The sequence below is a fragment of the Eptatretus burgeri genome, chromosome 3 (assembly GCF_056783735.1).
Source record: "Eptatretus burgeri isolate ZD-2024b chromosome 3, Ebu_testis_v1, whole genome shotgun sequence".
NCBI classification, from domain to species: Eukaryota; Metazoa; Chordata; class Myxini; order Myxiniformes; family Myxinidae; genus Eptatretus; species Eptatretus burgeri.
The window spans coordinates 11,783,026-11,805,525 of record NC_140963.1 but is presented as its reverse complement, the minus strand read 5'-3'; the positions used below and the strand labels follow the sequence as shown (position 1 = coordinate 11,805,525).

Sequence of the window (22,500 nt, the reverse complement as noted above, 5' to 3'; positions counted from 1 at the left end):
GGACGAATTGTTTCGATTTTGATGAAGATCGAGATCTGAATCCAGAACTAGAATTTTGAAAGTGATTCTTCACCATTGCGAGATATGGCCAAAAACAATATCCAGCTTGATATCTCAAAATATTGTGGATGGGTTATGACAAAACTTGGTGGATGAGTTGGGTAGGTGATGAGAACAAACCGATTAGATTTTGATTCAGGTACGGATGTAGATCCGGCCTATCAGTGGGATACAAAACAACCTGCTCAGCCTGGCGGAGGTATATACGCTGTACCAAGTGCTGTTCTAGTTGAGATATGAATTACAATGAAGGGAAGAAAGATGAACTAAAATGACATGGTAACTTCACTTCTGGACAGGCAGAGGTTTATTACATCGATATCTTCTTCTTCTTTCGGCTGCTCCCGTTAAGGATCGCCACAGAGGATCATCCGTTATGATCTGCATAATGATTTGGCACAGGTTTTACGCCGGATGCCCTTCCTGACGCAACGCTGGTCGCCTCTTATGACACAGGGATATGGTACAACTATTCTAACCGGGGCATACACCGGGCCCAGTGCACTCGTACTCACTTCGCTGACCTCGGAAGGATGACAGGCTGAGTCAACCTCCTGGTGTGTATTAATTCAAGCGGCCAACGGGGCTTGAACTCAGGACCTTTTGGATCCCAAGCCGCTACCCTAACCACTACGCCAACACCAGGTTTATTACACTGATATCAACCTATAAATACAATTCCTCCATCTCCCTCGTCACAATGTAAATAACAGGCCTCTCTTCTTCAAATACGATCGTTATTTACGACAGTCAAACACATAAAAGATATGTTACCTTTCTTGCTTTTTTGTAATTTGAAGTGACCTCATTGAATGCATTGCCTGGTGTTGGCTTTATGGTTAGGGTGGCGGGCTTTGGATCCTATGGTCTTGATTTCAAATCCTGCTCAGCTGTTGAATTAATACCAGGTGGGGTTACCTCGGCCTGTCATCCTTCCGAGGTCGGCAAGATGAGTGCCAGCATGCTGGTATATTGTGTCGGAGTGGCGAATAGCCAAGGAGACTGCTTGAGCAGCACCAACGCTCTGCACAGAGTATGGTCCCATTCGTCCCAATCTCCTCTCCCCCTCCTCATTGAATGCACAAATCGGTTTGCATTCAAAATTTTGATACCATGTGGTGTTCGCATTCTTCAAGCAGTGTAATTATCTTTCAAGATAGACAGAATGGTTTCATGTACCGTAGTTATCGAAACGTGACGTAAGGAAAGTGTCACTCGACTCAAGAGTGCTTGTGCGATGCCACATACTGGCACAATTGCCTAGCACCGTAATGTTCCAAAATTCGCAATAATTGCTTTCTTTAGACCACGAAATGTGAAGGTTTTGACAAAAAAAAATGTTATGGTCCTGTTTGCATGGGTATTATTATTTTTTTGTTATTAATATAACTCTGCCACCGAATGTGGACGAAGGTTATGTTTTCACCCCTGTCTGTCTGCTGGTGAATAGGATATCTCAAAAAGTTATGGATGGATTCCGATGAAACTTGGTGGACTGCTCTTATGTTTTCACCCCTGTCTGTCTGCTGGTGAATAGGATATCTCAAAAAGTTATGGATGGATTCCGATGAAACTTGGTGGACTGCTCGAGTGTGTGACAAGGACAGATTGATGGGATTTTGGTGAAGATCCAGATCTGGATCTGGATACGAGAATTTTTTTGAATTTTTAAATTATTAAAGTAATTCTTCACCATTGAGATAATGGGCCAAAATGATGTATAGCATCATATTTCAAAAAGTTGTGCACGAGTTATGACAAAACTTTGTGTACGAGTTGGACAGGTGACAAGAACAGGCCAATTCGATTTTGGTGAAGGTACGGATCTAGATTCGGCCTATCAGTGGGATACAAAACATAACTTGTTCAGTCTGGCAGAGGGTATGCGTTATACTGAGTATCGTTCTAGTTACAGCAATATAATTATTGATAAAGTTGATTTTAAATCGTTTTCTTTAAAAACATCTTATAATATTTTAATATTATTTTCTACACCCTCAAAACACATCGTTTAACATTGCTGATTCTCCTGCCTTTGTCCTTTCAAACAAACCTCCACGAGCTGATCACCAAGCTCAAGCAGCCGCGCCGAAATCTCCGAGCAGGCCTCCAAATCTCCGTCAATTGCAGATGCCTTCAATTGGCGCAGAAGTCCATTCTCACCATGTGCTGCTAAAAGCTCAGAGGTTTGCTCTGTTGCAGTGATCAGTAGCTGAAGAAACAACCAGGTGACAATCGTTAAATGATCAGTCATTGAAAAGACCAAGCATTAAACAAATAAAATAAATGGGCATTGTGTATGCTTCATGAAATACTCCAATATGGATGTTGTTCAACGCTTACCTTATAAAGTACTTACAAAGAAATGCAGTGGTTCCACAAATGATTGGATTACGGAAGTAAACTTTAAAAATCAATCGAAGTGAAAAATGTTAACGTCTTCTGACATGTGATTCTTCTTCGTTTATATGCAGCACAAGGCTGTGGGGTAGCGTTATTGACTGAGGGTGCAGCTGTGCCGCTGATGCAATGCCCTCTGTTGGTTTCGGACAGGAATTTGTAATTTGTTCAGGGTGCCGGCAATAGCTTGCCTACTCTTCACGAAGGACACCGTGGGATCTTTAACGCCCACCAACTAATGTCAGCAGATGGGACGTCCAGTTTAACGTCCATCCGAGTGACAGCTCACACATTGATGAATCACCCTGCCTGTGAAACACTGATGTGACAGTTTATAGCCATTGTGCTATCTTTCATTTTAAAATAATGAAATATTAATAATCGCAAAAGCATCAAACGCACCAAAAACAAAAAAAAAAAAGAGTTAAGTAAATAAAGAATAAACAACCCAAACTCTAAAGAAAGTAAAATCCCCTTTGGGCATGTTGGCACAACCAACACCACTGTATCAGACAGCAAACATCACACGGTACATAATGGATGTGGAATTGATAAGACGCTGGTCTGACAAATGGAACATGTCATTCAATCATGGCAAGACACTGTCTCACCGCGTTGCTCCAGTATGATCATCAAACGAAACAACCTTTCTATTTCCAGGGTCAGTCACTGGAAGAGGTTCAGTATTTTGAACTTCTCGGCCTCTTCATCCAAAGACAGCTGAAGACTGCACATACTCCATGACTGCAAGTTATTCCTTAAAAATTCAGAAGGCCTTTGTCCGTATCTCTTTCTTCTTTGTTATTTTCCCTTCTATTACAAGACTCAGTGGTATAATGGTTAAAGCATACCCTTTGAGCTTGGGTCGTCAGTGGTTCGATTGTGACCCTGGTCACGTCCTACCAAAAAACCTTTAAAATGGTATGTGCTCCTCCCTTGATTGAAACTCAGCATTTAGAGGATAGAACACAGACAAACCATAAGAGTTAACATCCATGGGGAGGAGGAAATTTGTCCTTAATTAACCTGCTGACCGCCGAAAGAAAAGCGACATCAAGGATGACATCACCAGTACCTGGAATGCCCTTGGAAGTTGCATCACTTTGCTGTGTTTGTCTGATGTCAAGTATTTGTCTGCACGTGTGTCCTTCGTTGGTGTTGCAGATCCTCCATGAGCCTTTGACAATGTGAAGAACGAGAAAATCGAAATTGATGCGAATGTGTTGATAGATATGCCTCCGTCCACATTAGATGTCAACCCTCCACCCGCGTTAGATGTCACGTTAGATACACAAAACTTTTATATACAATGTATTGGCAACGTATTTAAGTGTGAACAATATTCACATCGAGTTAGGTTAATAACTCATCCCACCCCTTTATACCTAATTCACTGATCCAAGACTTCAATGTGAACAACATTAAGCCTGAAGCTTTTCCAACATGCTCATCCACTGCAAGAAAATGTTCCTCCATATGACGTGGGAAGAATAATATTGTGGAATAAGAAATGGAAAAATATTTCCAAAATGTAAGAATCGACATACATTGAAAGCAGACGATTGTAAATATTCAACTTGGGGTAGCAAAATTACATTGAAAGGCATATTATAATAATCACCATATTCATTTCAATGCAATTCATTTCAGAAATAGATTTAGTGTAGTATGTCCAACATTAATCAAGTTAAGTTTAAAAGGGACAGCCCACACTTCTTCTAATCATCCCATTATAAGGGGTGAGGCCAAACAGTACCAAGCTTCTGCCTTGCCTCGATCACAATACTCCTCCATTTCCCCCTGACCTCAACTATCTCTCTCGACTCTCCAACCACCCCACCTTATTGATATCCATCCTGACAAATATTCCCATCTCAACCTTGGTCGACATCTTTTCTCCCTACCTTTCTCCCTCAACCTATCCACTCTCATTTGCCATTTTCTCTTCCTCCATCCGCACCAAGTGTCCAGTCCACTTCAGCCGGCTTTTTAGAAATCTCCCCGTCAAGCTCATCTATGCATCGATCTCCTCCCTCAGTCCATCCATCCTCCTTCTATCGACCCTCTTCACTCCCGCAATCCTCCTGACCCCGCACATTAAAAAAAAAACACAAAAAAATTGTTGTGATAAGGAAGAGAAAATACCTCTTTCAAGATCTCCTCCATACACTGGCTTGAAGAAGCCAGGACGTACAAGCTTCTGCCTTGCCTCGATCACAATACTCCTCCATTTCCCCCTGACCTCAACTATCTCTCTCGACTCTCCAACCACCCCACCTTATTGATATCCATCCTGACAAATATTCCCATCTCAACCTTGGTCGACATCTTTTCTCCCTACCTTTCTCCCTCAACCTATCCACTCTCATTTGCCATTTTCTCTTCCTCCATCCGCACCAAGTGTCCAGTCCACTTCAGCCGGCTTTTTAGAAATCTCCCCGTCAAGCTCATCTATGCATCGATCTCCTCCCTCAGTCCATCCATCCTCCTTCTATCGACCCTCTTCACTCCCGCAATCCTCCTGACCCCGCACATTAAAAAAAACACAAAAAAATTGTTGTGATAAGGAAGAGAAAATACCTCTTTCAAGATCTCCTCCATACACTGGCTTGAAGAAGCCAAGGCTACGTCCATCTTCTTGCTGACTTCTGGAGTCCAATTTGCTGACTGTGTGAGCACACCCACATTTCCAGGATTACATTTTCAACAACAATATAAATGATGCAACATTAATTGGCACGTCAAGCACAACAATGTTACATTAGTTATTGGATTATCCTTCAATATGCAAGAAAGCAGAACAATGGAGACAAAAGCGTAATGTGACAAATTGCATTCAGTGGGGGGAAATCTTTTTTTTTCTTTCGTTGTTACCATAATTATACTTTAAAAAAAAAAAAAAAAAAAAAACTTGCTGCACAGTGTGTACGCCTTGTAAAAAAAAAAGATTTCAAGCCAAACACGCCGACAGAGTTGTATTGAAAAAAATAAAGCAATAAATTAACTTTGATCACACATCAACCTCCTGCTTTATGATGTAGATAATGATTGCAAGCAAAACAGCCTGTTTATGTTTGTTTTTTTTGTTTTTAATAACAAGCAACATTTATGACTAAAGGACACTCGGTAGAGCGCATACCTCCAACACGCAAACGTTATACAGCAGAACATTTCGGGCCCAAAGATTTTTTGAAATATCATGCCATCTATCATTCCACCTTCAGTGGCAAGTCTGGTGTTGGCTTTGCGGTTAGGGTGGCTGGCTTGGGATCTTAGGCATAGGGTCCTGAGTTTGAGCCCCTGTCGATGATTGAACTTACACCAGGTGGGGTTGACTCAGCCTGTCATCCTTCAGAGGTCGGTGAAATGAGTACCAGATTACTGGACCCGCAGCGTTGTGATGCATACGAAGGAGGGACCTTTGGCGGAGAAGGTAACTGGAGAGTTCATAGAACACATTACCCCGCACAGTGTTGCAGTATATACCTCAATTGAAATAAAATAATGATTTTAAAGATTATTAAAAAGAAATTCTGAAAGTTCAGCTTCTGCTTATACACCACCCTTATTTAATATTGTTTTGGACCTGGCATCGAGGGAGAGCCATGAGGGAGGGGCTGTCTTGGGTTCCTCTCCAGACTCACCGGAAATTGCAGGCTGTCGCATACAAATAACTTTGTGTCGCGGCAGATCGCTAATTAATCGACCACAAATGCCAATAACTTGACCACGTGACCTAGGGTCCTCTGTCTGACAACCGTTTACCAAAGAACGCATGATCTCCTTATCAGGGAATAACACCCTCGGTACATACTTGTGTTACTTGAGTCACTTACCGGTTCAAGTGCAGCCGAGCGGAGCTGCCAAGTACGCACGCGATAATTAACAGATTATTGGGGAATAATGTCCTGGCTAAGCTATGGTGCGGACCATGCCAGACCAATGGAAGAAAAGACAAAAATGAGCTGCATACATTTCTAACAAGCACATTTATTTAAACAAAGAGTGAGGAAAGTTATATGGCACAGTAATAGGATTGATTGCAAGTATACAGCAAGGAAATTGTGAGGTGCGGCAAAAGGCAAACAATATTTACAAAAGAAGACAGTGCAGAGTTATCCCGAATATTCTTTCTTATACAGTCTTAACTTATGCTACGACAGGTGCCATCACATGCACACAAACCCGAGGAAAAGTAGAGAAAGCCAAGAGAGATAGAAGCAGTTGAGGATTAATGACTTCTCAATGCCTGGCGTAGCCGGCAGACCGACGCAACCCAGAACGCTTAAGGAAAGTGGAGGAGGGAGAAACACTGAGGGTGTCTCGAGGGTGTGTTTGAGAGGTGCAAGTGTATTGCAACGTGAGGTACGGTGTGGTGTAAGAGGAAGAATGTGAGGTGCAGGTCAGTTTGGTTCACTCTTGAGTTTGCTCTTGGTTTTGCTCTGAAAAGAACAGTTGGTCAGGCTTGCCCACGTTGATTGCTCTTTTGCGTCCACAGTTGACAATAGATAGATGGTAGAGAAAGATGTGTGAAAGATGTCTGTCCTCTTATCGTTCTGTCCCCTGGTGATTCTGCTCAGCTCTGTCCCGTGATACTCTCCAAAATGAGCCTCATTCTCTCCTTTTATGAGCCACGGGTGAGGGGAGGAGCCAAACATTGAATCAAAAGAGGCTCTTCGGGAAATTGAGCTTCCTTATTGGTCCATAGTGGTTGAAGCCACGCCCCACCAGGTCCCAAACCTGAAATCTGGCTCAGTCGCTCGCCGACAGGGTCACGTGTTACAGCTCTGACGGATACATGGGGCCATGGTTTTTGGAGGCGCTTTCTGGACCTGAACATGCGCTGACCTCAATTCAAACGTAGCATTTTAATGAAATCCCTGCGCTACCCATAGGTCCCTAAACGAGTTCCAGCGCACATTCGCGCTTCAAGTTATGCCCCCAAATAACCCGACATTTGTCTCCTCAGCGTCCCTCTAGGCTGTGGTGAGTGTTCGATGAATATGCGGCAGCTGCGGCGGGTGTAGAGTAGTTGGAGCACATTGTGGCATTTGAAATGAGGTACGAATGTAACGTGGCATTGTATGGGAAGAGGTTGAAGTTCCTTGGAATGAAGTTGCGAATAATGGTCGTGTTTGCAATGGAAAATGTAAGCGTGGGTTGTTGTGGGGATTTTTTAGTCATCGTCGTATGAAGTGGTTGTGGTGAGCATGATATAGTATGGTGAGCAGAATGAAGGTCTGGGGTGAAATGGCAATTGGAAATTGGTGCGCAGTTTTGAATGGAAAGTTGGTGCACAAATGCATAGCCGCCACTCGCTGTGCTGCTCACTTGGATCCTATTGTTTCCATCTTTATGGATTTGCATGTCTGCTTGCATGTTTCGTGTGAGATAAAGGGGGTGGAAGAATGCAAAGATTGAAGGTTGAAGAGGTCGAACTGAAAGAGTCCCACGCAACGCATCTTTCTATTTACCCACTAGACATATGGAAAGGACCAACTAATGCACATACTATTGAAATAACTGCCTTGGGATCTCTGTATGTTGTGTGCCATTGTCTTGGAGGTATGCGGTTTTGCAGAACCGTAACAATATGTCCAAGCGCTGCAAAACTGGAGGTTCTTGAAAGCGACAAGAAGGTGATTTGTGTTCTACACTATTCAAGTATACAATTCAATTTGAATGAAATAGAGATTGGAAAAGTCGTACAAATAAATTAATTCCGGAATTTGCCGCCATTGATGCAGCATCTTTTGCACCACCCTATCTAACACATACATTCGTTATTCTTGCATGTTGTACGTGTCCTTTATGACGTCTTTAAGAACAGTCAGTCTCCTCTTTGGAATGATGTTCAATTTTGTTTCTCGACAGGCAAAGTAAAATATTATTATCTCACTCCTCTCTGGGCATGTGTGATCGAGACAAATTCAGTGCCAAAGCACTGTTAAATGGCAAGTTTGTTTCCCGATTCACGTTCAAAATATAACATTCAATTTAAATAATTTGTTTCCTGAGAATAAACTGATATTTGTGGACAGATGGAGAGACGTGAACCAATTTCTTAACCCCGCTTTTCGCTTCGCATGCGCGGACTAAAAATCGACATCGTGTATTATCTACAAGTTGGAACCACCTGCCTTATGCAACCCATTTTCTGTGAATGTGCATTTGCTATATTATTCAATGGCCATGTGTTTTGAAGCCAGTGCCTCACATAAATTTGTCTCTGTTCACTTGATCTTATCCTTAATGCAATTAATGTTTGAGACACATGAGTTCAACCATCCAGAGCCGGTGCTGAGAGTGGGATGTTATCAAGGCTGTGCTCTGTGCGGTTTCTACCAAACAATTGGGGCTCTTGCAAGAAAGTGAATCGACGTCCTGTATGCTGGGGATATGTCAGAAGGAGCGAAAATCATGCTACGTTTCACCAAAGAAACCATGAGCTGAGCCGCACACCACCATTATGACAGCACAGCCAAAGAATTCTGGTTCAGAGCCTTACAGATAAACCTCCGTAATAAAAAACAAAAACATCCCCAATGAGCTTCTGGAATAGTCCAATGACTGTCACCACTGGGTCTGTTCACATACATGAATCTTAAGTTTCTTGAAGTCAACACGAATGAGGTTTGTCCCATTGTTTTTTTTTTAAGTGAACTATCACCAATGGTGATGTGTATGGTTCATTAAACTACTGAATTGACCCCTTCTCCAACATCTCTTGTTTGCTCTGAACTAAATGACTCCCTATCAGCGTATTGAATTGTGAACAGTTTTGATGGAACAGGTCCACTTGTAGTCAGGTTACCATGATTAAGGCCGTGTGTACACAAAGCTTGATACTCATTGACCATGAATCTTAGTTCCTGGATTTGAGCACATGATTCTGACCAAACCTAACACCTGCCACCCTTTCCTTGGAATTGAAGGTGCTGATATACAACAGGTTCTCATAATCGATCATGCCCTCCATGGTCGCTTCAATGAGCCCCACAACAGCAGCACTCACTACATCGAAGAATGTACGGTTGTCTAGACAGCTCAGGATACAACTCCTGCCTCGACATCTTCCTGCAGTTTGAACTCTCCCACCTTGAAATCCTCTTCGACATCTGGGTTCGGGTAACATCAAAAAAGGAGAAAACTTACCCTCTGTGCCTATATCTAAAGTGGTCACCACGCCTACCTCTTGGCACGCTGCGTCCAGTGTCTCGTGCCACAGCTCCGGCAACGTTAGCAACTATCAGGTCGTTGATTGCATCTGACAGGCATTGGACCTCAACTCCACCAATCAGGTAAGAAGTATCTACCTCAATCTTGATCATTAGCTCATCCATTATTGAGTTGTCAATCAACAGCAATTAGCTGAACTTCCTGACGAACTTCCCCCTATAAAGTGCTGTTATGTTGATTTATATGCCATGTCAGTACAATAATGTGGACAAGTTCAAACAAAGAAAGATTAAATGTTATTTTTTTCCTTCAGTTAATGGACATAAATGATTATAGGCATTCATTCATAATAAAAATTCAGAAAATTGCCTGACATCACACAACGATACTGACTGCACCTTTGATAAATCTATTGCAACAATAGTGATCTATACCCCTTGACTTGATAATGCAGGACAGTAAGATACGAATGGAACGCTGCATTGCAGATCTCCAATGGAAAATTTGAAACAGGTCCAAGAAATGCGAATACGGTTCGTAACTCTTGTAATTTCAGATTCCAAAGTAAATTACAAGAACCCAGGGATGTTGTAAGGTATATTTAATTTTTTTTTTTTTAATCGAGAAATCTTGGTCATGGGAGGAGCTAAACAACAGGGGGCAGCAGTTTCACAGACCGACAGAGGATCAGAGGGGAAAAGGGAGACAAAGACGTCACACATGAGTGGATGGGTGACAGAATGGAAAGTGGTGGATTGGGGTTGTGGGAGGGGAGTGGAGGTGGGGGGAGGAAGGGGTGGTCTGTTCCAAAGATTAATTGCAGGCAGAATCACCAAGTGGTGGATATTAGTCAGCTTATGTCATCATACGTGGATATGGCACTATTATAGAATGCAGCAATGAAGGAATTCCTGAAAAGACAGTCGCATATACTGTTACAATGGTATTTATAATTGCAATTGATATTGTTCACAAATATATTGTTTAGTTGTTCTTTGTTACCTCCACCACTGAAAGTGGAAGGAGGCTACATTTTCACCCCTTTCTGTCTGTTTGTTTGTTTGTTTGTTTGTTTGTGTGCAGGATATCCCAAAAAGTTGTGGACAGATTTGGATGAAATTTTGTGAACAGGTTGGGCGTGTGACAAGGACGAATTGATTCAATTTTGGTGAAGATCCAGATCTGGATACGAGAGTTGGTTAACTTTTAAAGTGATTTTCTTTTTCTTCACCATTGAGAGATCAGGATGTTTCAAAAAGAGTGATGTAACTTTAAATGTTTATTTACAAAAAAAACCCCAGAAACCCCAGGAACGTGAACCAAACATTTCTTGAAAGCTTATGACATGGGTATTTTCTATCACCGATTGCTATTGCAGTAAGTCACTGCGGGAGCTGAGAGCCCAAGGTCTGACGTTCTCAATGCAAATTTATGCATCGCAAAATTTACGCAAAATTGTGATAATTGACGTTCTCGATGCGTGCCCCTCCGTGGTTCAGACAGGCATTGATCCCGACTCCAAAGTTCTGTCCAACTTTCCTGTAGGTCAGACAGGCATTGATCAATTCCAGTTCTGGTTCTTGAGCAACGGTGGCGGTTCCTCTTTGAGGTCTCTGCCGACATTCTCAAAAATAAGTTTTCCGGTCATTTTTGTCGTGTTTTTACTGTTATTTTGTTATCTCTGTGTTTACTGTGTGTTCCTAGTTCAGTCGTGTGTTAAAACTTGAGCTAATTGTTGAGTTTTCATCGTATTTTCATAATCGGGTTTCCTTGAGGCCTCACCTTCCTCCTGTTTGTGTGCATGATCGTGTTTATTGTATTTTCTCCACTTTTCCCTCCACCTTCCTTCTGTCCCTCTCAATTATACTCTCTGTTTTATGCCTTAAAATATAAAATACAACAACAAAAAACCTTTTCCTCCTCGCCTTATACCCCACATCACCACGTGACTTCCTGTACTGACTCTCTTATTCCTCCTTCTGCTGATCTACCATCTTTCTTCTACTTTTGCTGACTGACATTCACCATACACCTTCACGATTTTTTTCTTCAACCTTTCCTTCATCTACACGACCTCACCTGGTTTTTATCAAAATAAGAATTATCTTAAAATGTTTCATTTCCTCTTTCACACATTTCATTCCCTATGTTGTATCATAATGCACTTTTCTTCTTCTGTGAAATAATGTTTTCAATTGGACCTTTCCTTCATCCCTTGTCGAAAACATCCCACTGTTACAACGTCTCTTTTCTCCATTCTCTTAATTCTCCTTGATTGCATCCCTCATGTAATATATTTAATCGCATCTCTGACTTAAAAACATTTTTTAATTCCAGTTTGCAATGCATGTTCGTGTTCCATCAATCATCCCTTTTTTCCAAATTCAGTGGCAATTCACCTCGCCTCCTTAAATCTACATTCTCCTAACTCCTCAGGTGTTATAAACCCTCCCATCTTGCCCCTCATCCAACCTCTGCTCTTGGCGCCTCTTCACTGTCTTCTGCTTCAGTATCAGCTACTCCACTGTTGTCCCAAAGTGTGTGGTGTTCTAGCATCTGTGGGCTCCATTATAACATAGCAGATATCTCACTCTCTCTATCAGTACACGCAACATTTCAAACATTCTCTTTCTTCCCTCTCACACCTCCCCCTCTTCCCAACCCCTCAAATATTGTACCTCCCCATGCCTGCTCTCTTCTTCACCTTACCACTGCCAAGTCTCATCCTCCCCCTCTCCCATCACCCTCCTGCCCCTTGGCAATCCCTGCTCTCATCGTCTCCCCTCCCACTCCAAGCTTCCCTCTCACCTTTCTCAAAAACTCCCCCCTCACCCTTCTCCCTCAACACTCCCCTCTCACCCTTCTTCATCCAATCTCCCCTCCCACTCCAAGCTTCCCTCTCACCTTTCTCAAAAACTCCCCCTCTCCCTTCTCCCTCAACACTCCCCCCTCACCCTTCTTCATCAACACTCCCCTCTCACCCTTCTTCCTCCAATCTCCCCTCTCAAAGTTGCCCCCCCCCTCACATCCAGAAAGCTGCCTCCTTCCTCTGCTCTCTTTCTTCCATCTCATCCCTCCACCTCCTCCAATCTTCAACTTCCCTCTGCCCCACTCTCTTATGACTCCCCAATGTGCCTCATCCCATCACTGTTGAGTCTTTTCTGTTCCTCATCCAGCCCTCTCCCCGAGCTCTTCTGGAATCCCCCACACACTGTCAACATCTCTCACTAACTCCTCCCTCGTCCTATCCTTCCCCTCCCATCCCCTGCACCCAAAGCCTCCTCCCCTCCATCTTTCTTAACAGTGTGGACCTCAAACACCCGGGGCCTTCGCTCAAACCTGACCGATCTTTTCATTCAGGTTGCCACTGATAAACCAGGCATAATCTGCTTAACAGAAACGATCGTCCTTCAAGATGTCTCTGACTCCCAAGTATCTCTCCCTGGTTACTCCATCCTCCGGAATGACAGACCTGAGACTCGTCCTGGTGGAAGAGTTGCTCTCTTCATCAAAAACTCTATTCCTCACTCTCCGTGTACTGCCCTCACTCCCCCACACCCACAGGAATACCTCTGGCTACGGCTTCCCCTCCACTCACACCTCATATTTATATGTGTGCTGTACCGTCCACCAAACAATGATGACTCCATTTACACCTCACGACCCGAAAACATGGACCAACATCTATCCTCTCATCCCAACTCTCTCTCTCTCTCTTCCTCATATGTGGTGACTTCAATTATCATCATGCCAGTTGGCTGGGTGTGGGTACCTCCCTCACCTGCCATGGCTCTTCAGCAAAAGACTTCTGCGACTCATTGGGACTGACTCAATCAGTCAACTTCCCAACCGGGATCTCAACCAATGGAACTCCATCTCTTCTGGATCTGAATTTGACCAATTTCCCTGAGAATATCTGCTGTTCTTCCTCCGCTCCAATCAATTCATCTGACCACATCCTTGTCAAAGTAAACATCTCTCTGGCTGTTATTGGAGAACAACCTCAGCACCAGCGAGTCTGGCATTTCACTCAGGCTGACTGGTAAGGACTTCAAACAGCCATCAAGTTTTTAGACTGGTCTCCCATCACTACTTTCTCAAACATCAACTCATCCTGGGAATTCTTTCAAAGAAACTTGCTCTATCTCATGCAGAGATTTATCCCCTCTTGTCTTCATTTGTCCTATAGCCTGGTGTTGGCTTAGTGGTTAGGGTGGCAGCTTGGGATCCTAGGGTCCTGAGTTCAAGCCCCGTCAACCGCTGAATTAATACACCAGGGGGTTGACTTAGCCAGTGATCCTTCCGAGGTCGGCAAAATGAGTAGAGTTCCAGTGTGTGTACTGGTCGAAGGGCACTGCATCAGCGACACAGTCGCGCTTCAAGAAATGAAAGCAAACCCGGCAGCTAAGCTGCCATACGACCACCACCAATGCCAGGCATGAAATCAGAGCCATATCCCTAGACATATCATGTGCTTTTGACACTGTCTGGCACCCTGCCCTGCTCAGCAAACTCTCTTCCTATGGTATCGAAGGCCAACTCCACTCATGGCTCGCTGACTTCCTCGCCTCTCACAGTGAACGTGTGGCCCTAAATGGAGTTCTCTCATCCCCCTTCCTGTCCAGGCTGGAGTTCCTCAAGGTAGCATTCTGGGCCCTGTTTTTCTGGTTTTCATCAATGATCTCTCCAACTCTGGAAAATCCTCTTTAAATATTTGCTGATGACTCCACCCTCTGCCCTACCACCTGTCATACCTCAGACCGACAAGCAGCAGCTTCTTCCATCTCTGCAGATCTGGGTAAAATCACAAACTGGTTAAACACATGGAGCATGTCTTTCAATCCTGACAAATCTCACACTCTCATGATGTCTCTCCGAAAGAACCGTTTGGAACCCCCCCCCCCCATATACTTTCTCAACAATCCTCTGGAAGAAGACCTTTCATTCAAGCTTCTGGGTCTCACAATCTGCCATGATCTTTCCTGGGAAAGCCACATTTGCAACATGGCCTCCAAAGCCATTCGCTGACTGGGCATCCTCCATCGTGCAAAGTACTTCCTCGGCCCACCTGAGATCCTGACCACATAAAAAGCTTTTGCCCGCAGCCTGATGAGGACTGCTCTCCTCTCTGGGCTGGTGCTCACGCCTCTCACCTTTCTCGGCTTCACGCTGTGGAAACCAAGGCATTTAGGATCAATGGGATCTCCTGCGATGAGGCTGAGTCTTTGGGCCTCTCACTATCTCACCGCAGGCAGGTCGGTTGTCTTTCTGTCTTCTACCGTCTCCTCTCTGGTCTCCCCCCCCCCTGCTCTGTCTGCGATTTGTCCCCACCATATTTCCACAGGGCACTCAAGGTCCGCCAACAACTGGAAAGATGACCAAAATCACGAATCACTGCTCACCTTCACTCTTTCATTCCTCTTTTTTCCCACCTCTGGAATAAACTCCCTCCCTCTGTTCAATCTCATTCTTCCCTCCAGGTCTTCAAAACAGCTGTTCACCACTACCTCTTATCGTCCCCCAAACAAATCCTCGATCTTTTCTTCCCCCGAGAATCCACCCCAAACCCACCTCCTTCAAATTTCCTGCTTTCCTTTCTGAAAGTCCCTGTAATGTCCATTTTGTATACCCCGTGTTCTCCGCCCCATCCCTCTCCCTTCCACAGATCTCTTAATGTCTCTGTTCCCCCACTGTTTTGTCCTTCCCTCTCCCGCTCCTCTTGTCTCTTGCCCCCCTTGCTGTGCGTTGTGTGTTTGCTCTCATACGAGCCTCGACAAGGTACTCAAAAAATACGTAAATAAAAATAGCGCTAAACTTCCGGAATTTTTTACACGATATTTAACATTGTTATGTTATTTCAATTTAAGCATATGCTTAACAATGGGCAGAGTAACGTGTTCAATTAACTCTCGTTATGTAGGGTTTGACAAAGCAGATCATTTCAATCCTTGATTTTTTTTGTATGCACTGTTGAGGCTCGAGTGAGAGCAAACACACAGAACATAGAACAAGGGGAGCAGGAGACAAGTGGGGCGGGAGAGGGAAGGACAAAATAGTGGGGAACAGAGACATCAAGAGATCTGTGGAAGGGAGAGAGAGGCATGGGGCGTGGAACACAGGGTAAACAAGATGGATACCACAGGTCCTTACACGGCAGGGACTTTCAGGGAGGGAAGCAGGGAAGTTGAAGGAGGTGGGTTTGGGGTGGATTAACAGGGCGAGAAAAGATCATGGTTTTGGATGGGGGAAGATAAGAGATGGTGGTGAACAGCTGTTTTGAAGACCTGGAGGGAAGAGTGGTATTGAAGAGTGTATGGGAGTTTGTTCCAAAGGTGGGAAAAAAAGAGGAATGAAAGAGTGAAGGTGAGCAGTGATTCTCGATTTTGGTAGTTTTACCAGAAGGGGTTGCTGGTGAACTTTAAGCACCCTGCAGAAATAATGAGGGGGGGGGGCATATAGCAAACAGCGTGGTGGGGGAGGGGGGGCGAGGTTGAAGAGGAGATGATAGAAGACAGAAAGACCACCGACCTGCCTGCGGTGAGAGAGTGAGAGGTCCAAAGACTCAGCCTCACCGTGAGCGATACAAATGATCCTCAATGCCTTGGTTTCCGCAGCGTGAAGCCACGAAAGGTGAGGGGCAGGAGCACCAGCCCAGAGGGGAGAGCAGTATTACATCAGACTGCAGGCGAAAGCTTTGTATGTGGTCAGGAGCTCAGGTGGGCCAAGGAAAGACTTTGCCCAACGCAGGATTCCAAGTTGGCGACTGGCTTTGGAGGCCAGCTTGGAAACCTCATGCTGCTGTCACCTCTCAGATGCACTGTGTGATTCTGATCCAAAAATCTCTCCAAAAAAAGTCGTTTTAGTTTCATAAATATTGTTATGGAAAACTTTTGTCGTTATTCCAGAAACCTCCATGCAATAAGCAAACACAAAGGGGTCACCAATATTCATTTGAACCACTTCATATTATTCAGTGAAACCCTAACTTTTAATGAAACCCATTGAAATTTGAATTACACAACGTCTTTCCCCTACTTGCCTTTTGAACTCCATTTCAAAATGCAGTCTCCTGCACTGAAAGATATTTTAGATATGGAAAAGAAAAGTTGTCAAAGTTTAAAAGTTGAAGTACTGCAGGGATGAATTGCATGTTTGTTTGTGAAATCACTTGCAATGCGATGCGAGCATCTGGAGGAAAATACGGATTTTCCAGCAAAGCTCTCGTCTACCAGTGAAAATATAAAAATACAGAATGTCTGTGCACTACCAGTTACATAGAACAAGAGTTTTGGCTTCATATTTGAATATATTTGTCAATGAATGACAACCTCACAAGCTAAAAGCCTTTTATAGAAACAATAATCTATCTTTCTAAGCAAACTGTCACGTTCAATGATTCTGCGATTTAACTTGGTGTGCAGGGCACACAACATCACAAAGTAGACAAACCCCATGCTGCTGTCACCTCTCAGATGCACTGTGTGATTCCTGGAATGAACATAAGGAATACATTACGGTGTGTCTGAGTGGCTCAGTAGGACAGACCACTGTAATAAATTCTCCCAGCATGGTGCAAAATAGGAACTGCATGGGGAGGGGTGGGGGGGGTGGGATGAAGTTTGGGAGGGAGGGGGAGGAGTTTGGGTGGCTAAACACTGTGCATTATCATGTGAATGTGTCGACAAACATCTGAATGTTAATTCCAAACATTGAAAAGATGTCTCTCAATTATATGCTGAATCATCCAATTCAGATTCATTGCCTTCATTGTACAATCTCTCGTTTTCAGATAAAGGTTAAAGCCAGACAAAGCATTGTCATAATACAGATCAGCAAAAATATTTTATGGCGTTCATTTCCTCGCTGTTAAAATTCAGAAAGGAAGGAACAATCTGTCTATAGCAATCAATTCTAACCTACGTTCTGGCAACAATATCATTCAATAAACACGTTTGTCAAAACATTAGCAACTTGCACAACACTCGGTAGAGCGCATACCTCTGCCAGGCTGAACAGCATACGGTTTGTATCCCACTGGTAGGCCGGATATGCTGACATGAACCAAAATTAAACTGGCTTGTTCTTGCCAACTAACCAACTCATACACTAAGTTTTATCATCCATCCACAATCTTTTGAGATATCGTGCTATATATCGTTTTTGGCCCCATTTCTCAATGCTGAAGAATCACTTATAAAAACTAGAAGGGCACTCGGTATACCTCCACCACGCAATGCCTGATCCACGAGAACATATCAGGCCGAATACATTTTTGAAATATCATGCTATACAGTACTATATCGTTTTTGGCTCGATCGAGCTCTCCATGGTGAAGAATCACTTTAAAAATTCTCGTGTTCGGATCCGGATTCTCACCAAAATCTAATCAGTTCATCCTTGTCACACACCCAACCTGTCCACAAAATTTTATCCAAATCCATCCACAACTTTTTGAGATATCCTGAACAAAAACAGACAGAAAGGGGGTGAAAACATAACCTCCTTCACCTTCGGTGATGGAGGTAATTAAAAAAAAATTCTCGTGTCCGAATCCGGATTCGGATCTTCACGAAAATCGAATAGATTTGTCCTTGTCACACAGGCAACATGTCCACCAAGTTTTGTCTGAATCTGTCCATAACATTTTTGACATATCATGCGAAATATCGTTATTAGGCCCGTCACTCATTGGTGACGAATCACAGAAACCAGAGTTGGTGTCAAAGCCACCCAATGCTCGTCGGTTTATACATTTATCGTTTTTAAAAGGTCAGGTATGGGAGCATGTGCCAGAACAGCGCATCACTGCGTCCACTTTCCGCCGGTACTCCAGGGGCCTCCGTCTGGCTTTCACCCAGGCAGATGCCTGGCCCATCCCCATCTCCTTGAGATGCCGATCAACCTGCTGCAACCACGAGGAACGTGGTCAGCCCATTTGCCTCCTCCACTCATGAGACTCCCTCGCTGAGAGAATCTGGTGAGCAGGATCAGCGTCAGGAAAACGAGCCACATGTCCATACAGCTGCAACTGACGCCCACGGACTATGCAGGTAACAAATCTCAACCGAGTCTCTCTCAGCAACCGCTCGTTGGACACAAAATCTGACCAGCGATAGCCAAGGATTCTCCGAAGAGACCTAGTACCAAAGGAATTAAGTCTCTGTCTCAGATCCTTGGTCAGAGTCCAAGTCTCGCATCCATAGAGCAAGACTGGAAGCACCAAGGACCTGAAGACTCGGACTTTCGTCCTCCCGCATAGCTACCGGCAGCGCCACACCCCATGATCCAGTGAATCCACGACTCCCCAGGCCCGACCCAGACGTCTATTGACCTCTGAGTCACAGCCAGCAGAGACATGAATTTCACTGCCAAGGTAAGTGAATCTCTCCATGACCTCAACATCCTAACCACAAACAGGCACAGACAGGACAGCAGCATCCAAGATGTCATTGAAAGCCTGGATCTTAGTTTTGACCCAAGAAATCTGTAATCCCAGCGGCTCCGACTCCTCATTCAGCACTTCGTGGGCCCCCAAAAGGATAATTAAAGTCTCCGCAAAGATGACTGCATCATCTGCGAAATCAAGGTCCGAGATCTTGACATTCCCAAACGATGCACCGCAGCTTGATCTTTCCGACATCCTCCCTAAAATCCAGTCCATACAAGTGCTGAAAAGTGTGGGGGCCAGTACACACCCCTGACGAACTCCAGTAACAACTGGAAATAAGTCAGAGATGGTACCACCACACTTCACAGCACTCTCAGTACCAGAGTAGAGTTCAGACATCAGATCGATCAGTTTTAGTGGCACCCCACGATGACCAAGAATCCTCCAGAGGACATCCCGATTCACTGAATCGAACGCTTTACAGAGATCAACATAGGCTGCAAGCAGCCCCTGCCGAAACTCTCGTCTGCGTTCGGTGAGGACACGAAGAGCAAGGATACGGTCAATCGTTGACCTCTTTGGTGAAAAGCCTGACTGCTCTGGACGCTGGTGCTCAAGCAGATGGTGGCGAACCCTATCAAGAATTATCCGAGCAAAGACCTTGCCCGGCACCGAGAGCAGCGTCACCCCTCGGTAGTTGTTGCAGTCTTGGCGATCACCCTTCCCTTTCCAGAGAGGGACAACAAGGCCCGTCTTCCAATCAGTTGGGATGATGCCTGTGTTCCAGGCCGAGCACAAAACTGCATGTAACGACACGAGTGCAGCATTTCCACCAGCCTTGAGAAGTTCGGCATGGATGCCACAGATCCCTGGAGCTTTACCCCATTTCAACCGGTTCACCGCAGCCCGTGTTTTCACAAGCGAAGGAGGACCACAGTTGATTGGAGGGTCAGCAACAGAGATTGTAACACCCTTGACGTCCAACTCGACAGCTGGGGGATCAGCCTGGTATAACCGCTCAAAGTGACCGGCCCAGCGGGCCTTTACTTCAGACTCCTCTGTCAAGTGCCTTCCACTCTGCTCTAACTGCAGTGCTCCGTGGGATGGGCTTGGATGAACACAATGCGCGAATTCCCCTGTAAGTGGGATGAGAATCACCTGTCCACAGGTGATGCTCTACCCCACTACTGGATTTAGGGGTGGCCAGGTGGGGCCATGGCCCTGGGGCCCCCCACAATTTCGATGACATTTTGAAAATCCCTTGAAAATGTGCTTCTAAAGTTTTATTGTCGGTGAATAAAGATTGTAAACTCTTTGTAAGGATATCTTTTCAAAATTGTCCGTCATTGTGAGGGTCCTTTTCAAGCTTTGGCTTTTTCAAGCCGTTTCTTCCACGGTCCACGGAATGGATCCAACGTGGTCAAAAATTCCCAGGGCAAGCCTCGGGCATTGGGGGCACGCATTCGGATCTCTTTTTTGGATCGATCATCGATGCTTCGGATGGTTGAGTGTGACCAACGAACTACGGCACTGCCCGCCAGAGCCCAGCAAGCACAGAGGGAATACAGAGGTCCAGCCAGAGGAGAGGTGAAAAGGTGAAAGTCGATCTGGTAAAACTAGGCCAGGCCAGCACAGCACACGGCTGGCAGGGGAAGTATTGTACACACTGAAACTGCGGCTGGCAGGGTACGCTGTCAGTACCCTGTTTACTGGCACGCACAGCACAGTAACACGGGGTGACTTTCTATGTTCCAGGTGTGTGAAACATACCTGTTGTTCGTGATTCTGGTACGTCCCACGTGCACTCTGACAATATCTTGGTTACTCGGCACCTACCAGCTGGAGAAACCACAATGAGCGGCTTCGGTGACGACAGGCACAAATCCAGGGCTCCACGGAAATATGACAGTGGTGCTCAAAAGCGGAAACGTTCCAAGGAAAAAGATGAAAGACACAAGGCCGTCGTCTACAAGACCCAGAAAATCTCAGAGTTTTTCACTCCTGCACAAACAGGCGATTCATCCATGACAGAGGCTGGAACACCAACAGAGACAGAACAAGCGGATTTGGCAACGCAACCCCCGCGTCAAGATATGCCCAACATCTCGGAAGGTTCCACCGATGAAGAACATGCATCAGATGAAGAAGCGCGAGATATACTGACTGATCGTGGACCTGGCTTTGCCAATGACATTGGATGTTGGCCTTCTGAGCGACCATCGTCAGATATGATTGACTACTGGGCATCACGAGATTTGGAGCCCCTGCAGAATTCGACTGGTCCCTTTGATTCATCCATACAGTTCGTTGAAGGTAGGAAACGCTGCTGCTCCAATAATCTTTTTAACCGTAGACTACAAAACGGAGAGTCCGTGAAAAGGTCCTGGCTTTGCTTTTCCACATCAACTGGAAAACTGTACTACATCGCTTTCAAGCTCTTTGGAGGCGCTACTGCCCTGGGCGGGGAAGGATTCAATGACTGGAAGAATGCCAGTCGTTCTATCGAGGTGCCTGAGCGTTCACATGTACATTGTGCGAATATCATCTGCTCGTCAGACAGAGCAACATCCGCAGGTCGTGTGGACACTGAATTCGTCAAACAGGTGAGGGAGATTGTGTCCTATTGGAGGGAGGTGTTGAAACGAAGTGTGAGCGTGATATTGTTTCTCGCTGAGCGTGGTCTGGCGTTCCGTGGATCGGATGAAATTGTTGGGTCACGGACGAATTGTAACTACATTGGTTTAATGGAATTACTTGCGGAATATGATCCATTTTTGGCGCAGCACATTCAGAAATATGCCAACCAAGGTAGTGGCCACACCAGCTACTTATCATCCACGACATGTGAAGAGTTAGTCTCCATCATCGGAAAATCTGTTCTGGATAACATCGTCGCACGTGTGAAAAGAGGCAAAATACTTCTCTGTGTCAGTCAATTCCACTCCTGACATAAGCCACATCGACCAGCTCACAGGTATTCTACAATACATCGAGAACGAGGCTCCAGTGGAGCGTTTCATGACCTTTCTGAGCAACACAGGACACAATGGACTCCAGCAAGTGACGGCATTACTGGATTTTTTGAAAGCCACTGGATTGGACATTGCTAACTGCCAAGGACAATCTTACGATAACGCATCTAATATGAGTGGCCGATACAACGGGATGCAGGGAATGATCAAACAGGAGAACCCTCTCGCAATATTTGTGCCATGCGTGACGCACTCACTGAACTTAGTCGGTCAGTCGGCCGTGGGATACTGGAGACCTGCAGCAGCATTCTTTGAATTCGTGGAACAAGTGTATGTATTTTTTACAGCTTCCACGTCGCGCTCCGCCAGATTATTTGACGTCCTGAAAGCGAAAGGTCTGCAAGTACCAAAGCGCCTCAGCGACACTCGCTGGTTGGCGCATTCTGATGCAACCCGAGCTCTTGAAGACGGTTACAGCGAAATCATGGATGTCCTCGATGA

The 22,500-nt window shown here is 44.9% G+C and overlaps 1 protein-coding gene across 1 annotated transcript in view; it reads right to left on the bottom strand.

Annotated features, from left to right (window-relative positions):
* LOC147029402 (alpha-catulin-like) overlaps positions 1 to 22,500 on the bottom strand; it is a 471,136-nt gene that overhangs the window by 120,561 nt on the left and 328,075 nt on the right. The window contains exons 4-5 of the mRNA XM_085872117.1: positions 5,041 to 5,127; positions 2,114 to 2,272 (exon numbers count right to left, since the gene is read on the bottom strand). Coding sequence (XP_085728243.1) covers positions 2,114 to 2,272; positions 5,041 to 5,127 — 246 coding nt within the window. The remainder of the gene's footprint in view (positions 1 to 2,113; positions 2,273 to 5,040; positions 5,128 to 22,500) is intronic.